We start from the raw sequence: 12,206 nt of genomic DNA, 5'->3' as shown, positions 1-12,206 counted from the left end.
TAATTTTAATGATCAGAGAGGGTGGAAAATGGTGATAAAAATGTCCTTTTAGCCACAATATATCTTGACTAACATTATAAGTGGACCTTATAATATGAAAAAATAGTGATGCATGAATAAAATGCATGATACGAGCCTTTTATGCCGAAGCTTCAGTAGTTTAAAGGACTCTTTTACAGTGGTTCTGAAAGCATGTTTGGAGCCGTGTCAGTGACCTGCTTCTGTTCTTCTCCAGACTGACTCCAGCGCACTGAAGCTCTCATCCTCTCACCATGACCTTCTTCAGCTCTTTATTTGTCCTCCTCTTCATCAGCAGGTAAGAGGATTGTGTCATGAATCAATCTCATTTAACCGTGTTTGATGTTTCTAAATCATACTGTGGTGCGTGGGCTGCATTAACAATTAAAGGGTGTAATTATTCAGCACTTCGTTAAAGGAATAGTTAGTTGTCATATATTCACTCTCATTTCTTTTGGTGTTTCATTTAGAGAAAGAAAGGCATAGTTTGATAGATGACTTTGGGTGAACTATTCCTCATGTGAAATGTTTCTGGAAATGAGTCTGGAAATAAAAAAAGGCAATATTTAGGGAAGGATGTTCGGATATTAGGTTTCAACGAATATATACTGTTTATAGTGCAATATAAGGCTGCATGATTTGAGGGGAAAAATCTAATTGTGCTTTCTCTGATAAATAATGCATTTGCAGAAAAAAAGGTTTGCTCAGTTTTTTATTTATTTATTTTTTAGGGCTGCACAATTTGACCATAATGTTGTGATTATATATATATATATATATATATATATATATATACTATATAAATATATTATCGTATATATATATATATATATGGCTATGACATAATACTAGTAATAATAAAAAAATTTAATAATAATAATAATAATCTTACTAAAATATGAAAATTCATTAAAAAAATATTGTAATATTTCACTGTAAAAAAAAAATCAAGTGTTTAAAAAAAAATTGATTTGTGGGTTGTTTTAATTGCAGATTATTAAAAAATAAATGTTTGTTTTTTTTTTGTTTTTAGGATTTGGCTATTTCTGTTTGATTGTTTGATTGTATATTAATATGGCTTTGGAAATAATAATAAATTAATACATAAAAACAGGAAATCCACTGTTAAAATGTTAAAATGTAAATATTAAATATTAGATATAAAATATATACATAATATTATATATATATATAGATATATAGTATATATTATTATAGTATCTCTTTTTTTATTTTGTTTTATTTTTTTTTTTTCAGTTGAATTATATTTCCATTCAAGGAATCCACTTTTTTTTTTTTTTGAGTTCAGTAAATGCGTGACGTCTCCAAAGTCAGTGATTAAATGAGTTAAAAAATCTCAGTCTCAGAAAATATTACTATTGTATTATTCACTGTAGAATTAAAAGATTGAGTGTTTAAGTAAAATAATATACTTTACATTAGAATACTAGTATTTATGGTTGTCTTCATTTTTATTTATTTATTTTCATTTTTTTTTACTTTATTTTTTATGTTTTTGCATGAAAAAGTTTTGTTTTTACGTTAGAATACTGGTATTTATGGTTGTCCTTATCTATCTATCTATCTCTCTATCTATCTATCTATCTATCTATCTATCTATCTATCTATCTATCTATCTATCTATCTATCTAATTTATATTGCAGCATTTACGATAATTGCACTAAGCCGCATTTTGTTTTTATTTTGATTAATCGTGCAATCTATAGTGTAGATTTAGTAATCGGAAGGTAGACAGAAACAGAGGCTTGTAATTTTTTAGATGTGTGTTTTTGTGTGTGTGTATTTTGTTGTTTTTTTTTGTGATGATGGTGGGATTTTCACAGTCTGCTTCCCTGACGCTGGTGTTAACAGAGACTGTGATAAACATACCCACGCACACAAACACACATGTGCATGAGCTCGCGGCGCGTGTAATCGTCTCCATCGAGGAACGTCTCTGGGCCTGATTCAGTAACCGAGAGACTGATGTATTCTGACACTCACCTAGTTCCCACAGCGCTTTGAATCAAGCGCTTTCACGGCTCGTGAGCTCCAGACTCCAGCTGTTCCTCTGATTATCATCAATAATGGAGAAATATACTTTATTTCATTTTAGTAATGTTTTTTCTTTAATATTTGGTGTTTTGATGTGATTTTAATGCTACTAAACCTCTGATTATCATCAATAATGGAGAAATATATTTAAATATAAAAAAAATAAATAATAATACTAATACAAAAATAAATACATACATAGATTTTTTAAAAATAAAAATAAAAAAATAAATAAATACAAATAGGTAAAAAAATAATTTCTCATTCATTTACTATGGCATTTCACAAATATTTTAAGTTATATTTAATATAATATGGTATGTAATTATGAATATTTATTTTTTTTTATATTAATTTTTATTTGTTAATATGTTATTATATTTTTTGCTTTTTGATTGTAAATTTATTTTTTCCGTTATTGATTTATTAAGTTAAGATTTTTATTTATTTTTTATTGTGTCTGTTTTTTTAATGCGTTCCTGCGACACTGAGACATTGAAATAAACTGAATCAACATGGAACTAAATTGAGCTGAATAATTACACTGTTGTCGTTTTTAGAGCTGCTTTGCAACTGAAATAGCTTTTCATAATTGATTAACTTTGCAAGATTAATACTTTCTTGTTTATTAAAGCTGTTTTTAAAATCAAACGGTATCATAAAAGCACTATATAAATAAGTGTGACCTGACTTAGTAGATTGTAGTTTCTATAATCTGATTATGCTTATGATGCTTTTAGAAAATGCACCAATTCAATCCAGTAACTCATGAGTTAGCTAATGATTTGTGAGTTTTGTTTTTACTGATTTATTAAAGGAATCGACTCAGAGTCATTTGTTAGTGAATCAGACTACACATACACAGGCTGTGCTGTTAGTTTTTGCATGTAAAAATAATGCAAAATACTATAATTCTAATTTATCTTATTACATTCACTTCAGAGCATCAGGTCTCAACTCTAATGAAATGTAGCCTCATTTGCTTTGTTTTGGTCCCACGTGTTGGAGGAAACATTATTATGGACACATGCACACACACAAAAACAGAAACTAAGCTGAGTTTAGTTGTTTGTTTCGTTTATTATGGTGATTATGATGAATGAGGTTGAATGAGATTCTGTCTTTTATCTTCAGCTTGTCTTGCGTCATTTGCCAGTTGATTTGGGTGCTAAACAGAGAAAGACTCTCAAAGAAAAACATTAGCATCTCATTTATCCTGCGCATCGTTTACAACAGCAAGAACACTTTTAGTTTGCTGTTAATTCACTGATGTGTGCATTTGGACGGACTTCTGTGGTCATGTTTGCAATGACCTTTTTTCCCTGTCTACATTATTTTCAGTTATTTTGTAGTTTACATTGGTTTCTGTCTACATTATTTTCAGTTATTTTGTAGTTTACATTGGTTTAGTTAAATGCTAATTTTGTACTAGTGTTAAAATATAGATTCAGAACTGTCCATTTTATAATAAGGGAATATAGTGACGGCTGTAACAAAAACTAACACATGTTTATATATATATTATATATATATATATATCTATATATATATAATATATATATATTAGGGCTGTCAAATGATGAATCACGAATTAATCACGATCCAAAGATAAGTTTTTGTTTACATAATATATGTGGTGTAACTGGTGTATATTTATTCTGTATATAGCAATACACAAACATGCATGTATATATTTAAGAAGAATATGGTTATGTTAGTATTAGTTAAGGCTAGATTTATTATAGATTATAAACTATAAGAATATAAATCTGATAATGTATATACATGTAAATATTTTCTTAAATATTAGGATTTATGTGTGTGTATTTATATATACATAACATATACCCTGTACACATACAGCATATGAGTATTTAAACAAACTTTTAGTTGTGATTGTGATTAATCGTGATTTAATCATTTCAGCCCTAATATATACATATTGATATATAATATATATATATAGATATATATAATATATTCTATCGATACTATATATATTCTATATATTTTCTTTTTTAATATTTTCAGTTTTTTATTTTGATTCCGTTTTGGTATTTTTTTCAGTTGTTTGTTTTGATATTTTTGAATAGATAGGTTTAAAAAAATTTTTTAAAAAGTCTATATAGTTTTATTAGGGACGCACTGATATTGAAATTTTGGCCGATACCGATAACCGATGATTTTTTATATTTGGAAGCCGATAACTGATATGTTGGCCAATAAAATTAAATCTTTAGATTAAAAACATCTTAAAACTTATGCATTTATTACATGTCATTTATTGTTATTATTTATTATGAAACATTTATTAGCCAATGCCGATATATTGTGCATTCCTAGTTTTTATACATTTTTATTCAAATTTTAGTAATTTAGTTAAATGAAAATGAAAAAAATAAAATTAGACATTTTGCCTTGGAAACTAGCTGAAATATTTTTTATTTCAGTTAATTTTTAATTTAAGTATGTTTATATTATTAAATATGTTTATTTTGTTAAGTAATACATTTTTTAAAAGGTTTTAGTTTTAGTTAACTATGATAACCAAGCTGACGTCCATCTCCATCTAATGCTTTGAGTCTGATGTGTGTGAGCTCTAGTGAAGCCACGCAGGGGGTTTGAGAGGCGTTCAGTGTGGTGTATGTGTGTGTGAGGATATGGAGGCTGTCCTTGAGTTACACGCCTGTTTTTTTTATGTATCTTATCTCTCTCTTTCTTGTGGGGAATGATGATTTTTTTTTTCTTTTTTTTCTTCTACTTTTTTTTTTTTGGTGGGGGATAATAGAGAGAGAGGATTATTGAGTAGCAGAAACAGTCACACAGCTCGGCTCTGGTCACCACACGCAGTCTTGTTTAAAACACCCAGACAGATGCAGCCACAAGGACAGCTAGAAAACATTAGAACTGTGTGGACAGAGGAGCATTTTATATACTGTAGGTCTTTTCAGGATTCACAGATGAATAGAAAGTTCAAAAGAAGTAGAATTAAGGGATGCACAATATTATTGTAATGTTACCGAAATTGGCCGATAATGGCTTAAGATGCAAATATCGGCATTGGCCCGATATTGATTATTATGCCGATATGCCTTGCTGATAAGACGAGTAACTCACATGTGCTCAGCGTGTGATAGCGATAAGATCACGTCAGCAGTGCGGTCATTCATGAAGCAAACTTTTTCCTGAATGATGATTAGATTCACTGTTTTGAATCACTGCAAATAGCATACACAAAAATACACAAATAATATTAAGAATATGTTTCTGATTTAATAAAGCAATAATTGATGCTATAAAATCACGAGCATGGTTTGATTTAAAGGTCAGAAAAATAACATACAAAAAAATACACAAATAAAATCACCAACAAGACACTTGTGATATATAATATATCTATACATACATATATATATATCTATATATCATATTAATATTATATATATATATATCTATATATATATATATCTATATATAATCTTAATATATTTTATAAGTGTAAGGTGGTTTTTTTAACGGATTATTAAAACTTAGATACAAGGAGCTCTAAAAGCTTTTCAGAAGTTGTACTATTCTTTTGCTTTAGACAATTCAATTCGATGTTAAATCTTCAAATAAAATGTTAAGTATTGCTTTATAGTTGCTTTATAGTTATTTTCAAAGCTTTCAATGTACTCTTATTAAAAAATAACTTTATTTTTTTATTTAATTCTCCCAAGTAAGTTTTTTTTTAAACTAACCAAAATGAAAAATTATTTATTTATAATCTCTGTACATGAGAGACTTAGTATTATTTCCAAACAAAAGGAAATATATCGGCATATCAGCCTAAATGAGTTGAAAAATATCGGCATATCGGATATCGGCAAAAATTCAATATCGTGCATCCCTAATATAAATCTTTTGTAACATTATAAATGTCTTTACTGTCACTTTTGATCAATTTAATGAGTATTAATTTCTTTAAAAAAATCTTACAGATTTTTTTTTTTAGGTTTTAATTTTTTTTTTTTTAAGTTAAAATAAATTCAATGTAAAGTTTGAACACGAACTACCTTGCGTTACTACGCAACAATAATGATCCCACAGCATCACTGAGCATCCACCCAGCTGCATTACTAGATTAGTCTGTCATTAATTGCTTTTGTCTCACTTTTGTTATAAAGGCAATAGTTGAACATGGATTCCAAGACTTGTTCGCTGCAGATGAATGTCCTTCAGTGCTTCGGTCAGCTGATTTCTGTCATGCATTATTGTTGGCACAGTGAAATCATGAATATTGTCAAAGCACACATGTTAAATGAGCGAGTTTCCCCACAGGCTGAGAACGAGCGTCTCAAATACTGCCGGCGGCCTCAGCGAGGGATTTCAGACACACGCCGGCAAAGATAAGGAGGATTAATGTGGAATGAAGTCTTAAAAGCTACTCGTGTGCTGCGTAACACACAAAGCCATGAACATACACTCGCTCACATTCGAGCGTACGCACACGAGAGTGTCCCAATTCACTGGAAAACATGGATTAACCTCTTATTAATGATGTGGGACATGAAGCTCTTTACAAGAGCGCTGTTGGTTTCAGCAGACACAAGTCCTAAATTAAAGTAATTTCTATAGGCACTTTGAGCAGTTTAAACAAACATATTAAAGTGAAACTCATACAGCTTCGCATGAAAGCGCTCTCTCAGATTATACATGATGATTTATTGTTTCCTTCTTACAGGGTTTCATGATGCAATAGGTTTTCATCACATTTTGACCTAAAAACCTCTGTATTCTTATATTAAGCTTTTCAGAAAATAATTTTCTGCAGGGACCCATTTGCAAGTGTATGTATGTTTCAGAAAATATTTTTCTCTTTTGGGCCTTTTTGTATTTTTTTTGTATTTGAAATATGAAACCTTTTAAGAAATTAGAATATATATATACATGCAAATACATCCTTAAACTTATCAATACATGTTGAAATTTTTTAAGTAAATATGAAAGATTTAAAGAAAATTACAACCTAAAAAATTACTTTTTGTATATATGTTGTTTTAATAAAGTTGCATGTATAAATAAAATATATATTGTATATATAAATGATTGCTATTTATAACAGCATATAAAAATTATCATTTATTATTATTAGTATACGTAAATGGGTCAAAGATTAAAGTCCAGTTCAAATTTAAATGAACAAAAGTGAGTTTATAAAACATATTAAATTCAAGTAAACTGTCTATTTTAATGTTTCAAATAACTTTAATGTTCCATGGTCATTCAGTGATTCTGATCTGTGCTTATTTAAAGATATAAAAGAATCAGTGATCATATGAAATGTTATTAATATATTATTAAATATTATTGAATATATTATTAAATATTATTGAATATATTATTTAATATTATTAAATATTATTTTATTTTATATTATTTATTTTATTTTATTTAATATTATTTAATTTTACATTATTATATATTATTTAATTTTATATTATTAAATATTATTTAAAATGTTGTTAATATATTTTAAATGATTAAAAACTTCTTGCTGACAAATGGCTAAAACCTAAAACCTTGAAGGATCGTGACAAAGATCCTTGAGATGTTGAAGATTTAAGCTGACAATTAATTTGCATTTTGGTGCTGTGCTTTCATCATTAAATAGAGTAATATGGTTCTAAATATGCCTGATGAAGTTTATATAGAAGTTTAATAGCATGAAACTTGTGTGTGTGAGCACTAGTTACAGTGATGCTTGACTTGGCAAACGCTGCTAACTTAATTGGCTCTTTCTGGGAGGTTTGTACTAAATTGATCCAAACCGTTCTAAGCTCCCGTTTCTATAAATGATCCTCAAATATGTAACTTTTTTCCCCCTCAGAAGCAGTTGCCATAGCAACCATCCTGAGGGATTCTCTAATGCACCGCACAAATACAGCCAAACATACAGTAGATAGTTCTCATGTACTCACTCCAGTTGCTGTTATTATTATTTTAACGTGATTTAAAGCAGATCACACCACCAGCCAGACACTGTGAAAAATAGGTTTGGTGGTTGTTTTTTACTTGTTTTGATTTTTGTTTCAGGGTTGTTTGCTGTTAGTTTGCTGTTAGAGTCTTGCTTATTTACCTCATTTGCTCTAGCAGGGAAAAATGAATAAGTAATTGTCCATGTGATTTTCCAGATGGTTAACCATAATCTGACAAATCAAAACAATCAGCATGAAACACGCCGAGCATCCAGTCCAGGTTTGTAAACCATTGCATGTAATTGCTTTTAGCTGTTGACAGGTGTCCACCTTCACTTATATGTATCAAAAGTAAAATAGTAAAAATACTTTCTTCAAGTATTCTACTACTTTCACTTTTATACATACACATACATACATTAAAAACGTTTTCGCAACAACTAGCGTTATGCATATATATAATTTATACATATATAACATAATTTTATTTATAAATGCATATGTATTTGATTTATTCGTCATTTATATATTTAGTTAAAAATATGTCTTTCTGTGTTTTGGTCATTTTTTTATTTATTATTTTTCATTTATTAATAATATTATATTATTTCTTATTTTTCCTTATTATCATAATTATATAATATTTATATAATGCATATTATATTTTATATTTTTTATGTATTTTTCTAATCATCATTTTTCAATTTATTTTATATATGCGTTTTATTTAGATATTTTCCATATTTTTTTTCTATTTTTCTGTAATTTATCAGTACACACACACACACACACACACACACACACACACACACACACATATCTATATAGGTCATGCATATTGTTTTGTGTTATGTTTCTCCACATCAATTGAGCAAAACGTCCCAGAAATGTTCCCTCAACTTAAAAAAAATACCATAAGAATAAACTCACAAATGTAGTCCAATCATAAAGACAAATCATCAGCCGTTTCCCCTACGTATCTCAATCTGTCCTCGGCATGTTTAAATAGCGCTCGGCTGATATTTACACTGCAAGGAGGCTGTTATTGCTGAATTAATAAGCAGAAAATATTCCTACTGAATGCTCGGCCTCTCTCACTCACCATCTTCCACTTGCTCCTGTAAAACCCAGCTGTCATGTGTCCAAACTCAGCGCTCTCAGCGTGTTCGCAAACGCATTCAGCAGGTTATTATTTCCTATATAGTGAATCACAAGGGGATTTATTGAGTCAGACTCCTGCTGGGTTCGCTTAATAGACTTCTAGCTGAATGCTCACTAACAGAGCATCTTGATGGCATTGTTTTTTTATTCAATACTTGTAGTAAATGTCATTTGGAGGCTGCATAGATCCCACACTAGATTTTGCTGAAGAAAACTTGTCAGGTCATTGCTGAAGTATTGCACATGTGCTTTGGATGGTTGCACGCTAAATTTAATACTGTTTGCATTTGTTCAGAGCGTTAGCAATATAGTGTTTTAAAGTTGAATTATTCAAGAGTCTGATTTTGAAGCTTGTCTAATTAATGTCTAATCAACTGAATTCATAAAAATGTAAAACTTTAATAATTTATTGCAGTTTTAACAAGAATAGTGCCATATGTAATAATTTTATTCATTCATTCAGAAATTCTTTTATTTTTCTAGATTCTGTTTTTAGTGGTTTAATTAAATTGCAATAATCAAAAAGGATGCCTAATCAGTTGAATTCATGCATTTTTAGCTATTTAATAATTTATTACTATTTTATAATAGATATTATAGTTATAAAATATTATAATTAAATTAAATTAAAATATTAAAGTATATTTTTTAGGTTTTTTTTTTTATTATTTATTTTGAGATTTTGTTTTTATATTTTGTTTTTTTCAAATTATTTGTTTTTTAATTATTAATTATTAAATTAAAAAAATAATAATAATTTTAATGCAATTTTAACAATACTGCCATATACTGCATATACCCCAGAAATTCAGTTTCTAGTTTTTGTTTATGTTTTTTCTAGAAGTTTTGTAGAATTAGTTTTTTTTATGGTTTAATCAAAGTAATAATCAATAATAATCAGTAATAAGTTGTGTTTAATAGGTTTGTTTAATATAACTTTGAAAATGCAAAAGTAATAATCAATAATAATCAGTAATAACTCTTTTTTTTTTTTTTCTTTTTTTTTTTTTAGAAATTCTGTTTCTAGATTCTGTGTTTCATGATTCAAAACAAATTGATATTCAAAAATGGTATTGCTCAGATGAATGCATAAAACTTTACCTAATTTAATTAATCTTATAGAATGTAATAAAATTAAATATGAACAATTCCTTTAGATTTTTGGCAAATTGTCATTGCTGAAGCCTTGCATGTCTGTATATATGACACTCCTAAGCTTTGGATGGTTGCATGTTGAATTAAATACTTTATGCATTTCTTCAGAGTTAAAGCAATAGTGATACAGCGATGCATTCCTTAGCAAACAGCACAGCAGTGAGGTGAGACCTGTACTTTGTGTAATTGTTAAGTAGGTCAATCCACACAATATTGCCTTACGTTAAATATTCAGATGATTCATGCGGTGTCATTAATCAGCTACCGAATGCAATCTTTCGATAATTTCCAGCAGATTCAAGGCTCTTCCTGCTGTTTTCTGTCTTGAGGAGCCATCTCATTCCTGTCCTCGAGGACATGTGTAAGATTGCAGGTGACATCTCTCAGCCTTCAGCAGACGCTGGATTCCCACACAGTCCGAGAAGTGCTCTCACACGCAGGAGATTCACATTCACTCATGTTTTATTCTACTTATGGTTTTTTTTTTTTTTTGTTATTTTCATTTTAGATGTGTATGTTTTTGATCTTCTCTATATTTTTTTTTGTTATTTTTTTTTTTTGTGTCTATTGTAGATTTTTATTTTTTATATTTTTGTGATCATATAAGGAATGCCTATAGGGCCTAATGAAATTTCTTTTATTGAAAATAAAGCATATTTCTCACCAAAGTCTTATTGATGAAATGTGCAACAAAAAAAAAAAAAAGAAAAAAGAAAGAAAATTTTATAAAAAAAATAGAAAATCATGTTCATTATTAATAATGAGAGAAAATGAATGATAGATTATTGTTAAAAGTATTATTAATGCATGGTAGAATTACAGTATATACATTATCTTAAAATAGTATTTAATATTATTTATTATTTGTTTTAAATATAACGAAAGTAACAACGAATAAACTTGAGCATGTGCGTTTATTTTAATGTGTGGATTTAAAAAACAAACAAACAAAAAACAAAAAAAGGTCAGTATATGTCTGACAATTAGTATTTTTTTTTTCTTTATTTTTTTTATTTATTAATTAATTCATTAATCCATTATTTTTTTTTAAGTAAATTTTTTTTTTTTTTTTGAATTGCAATAAAGAAATGAATGTAATAACAATGTAGAATTTATCACAGCATTTATGCCCATTTAAAAAGCTATTAAAGTAATGAAATTCAAATTAGAATCATTGATATCTAAAGTTTTTTTTTTTTTTTATTAAATAAATGAATGATTAAATAAATATTTTGATGCCAAATAGGCTTAATTTTTTATTCATTCTTTTTTTTAAATGAATAAAAATTTAATTTTTTATTTGCTTTATTCATATTACTTTGATTTTGGGGTGACATGTGACCTGACCTGCATGTTTTTGCGAGGTTTTAATTTTTTATTTGGTTTTTTTTTTGTTTAGCGTGTGAAAGGAAAGTGAATGACTGTCAGAAACAGAGCTGATCCCACACACGACCTGCAGGCCTGGCAGAGAAACACAGTTTGGCTGTTCTACTTTATTTTCAGCCAGTATTTATCTGCACCACAGGAAATTCTCAGATGTTGCTCTTTCATTGCTCGATGGAGTTAACTTTCTAAGATATTTGTCTCTTTAGAAGAATTAAACAGAGACACAAATGAGTTCAGTACATGACTATAATGTGGAGCAATATAAATGTTTGAGTTCAGCCTGTGTCCGTTTCCTCCTCAGACGCTCTGAAGCATTTACATCTTCTATATTTATTCTTTCTTTATCTCTCAGGCTGTCATTTTGATAACAGTGACTATCTTTGTCTATATGAGTATTTTATCAAATCGCAGTGGCTGTGAGTTCATGAAATAAATGAATGAATGAATAAATAAATGCACTGCGTGGTTCAGAG

At 28.5% G+C, this 12,206-nt stretch overlaps 1 protein-coding gene across 1 annotated transcript in view; it reads left to right on the top strand.

Moving 5' to 3' along the window:
* The window catches only part of LOC109113657 (gamma-aminobutyric acid receptor subunit pi-like), a 34,936-nt gene that overhangs the window by 8,067 nt on the left and 14,663 nt on the right, over positions 1-12,206 (top strand). The window contains exon 2 of the mRNA XM_042769567.1: positions 236-316. Coding sequence (XP_042625501.1) covers positions 273-316 — 44 coding nt within the window. The 5' untranslated portion in view covers positions 236-272. The remainder of the gene's footprint in view (positions 1-235; positions 317-12,206) is intronic.

This window comes from Cyprinus carpio, chromosome A13, assembly GCF_018340385.1.
Source record: "Cyprinus carpio isolate SPL01 chromosome A13, ASM1834038v1, whole genome shotgun sequence".
Classification (NCBI taxonomy): domain Eukaryota; kingdom Metazoa; phylum Chordata; class Actinopteri; order Cypriniformes; family Cyprinidae; genus Cyprinus; species Cyprinus carpio.
The sequence above is the reverse complement of the archived record's forward strand: the minus strand, read 5'-3'. Positions and strand labels throughout refer to the sequence as shown.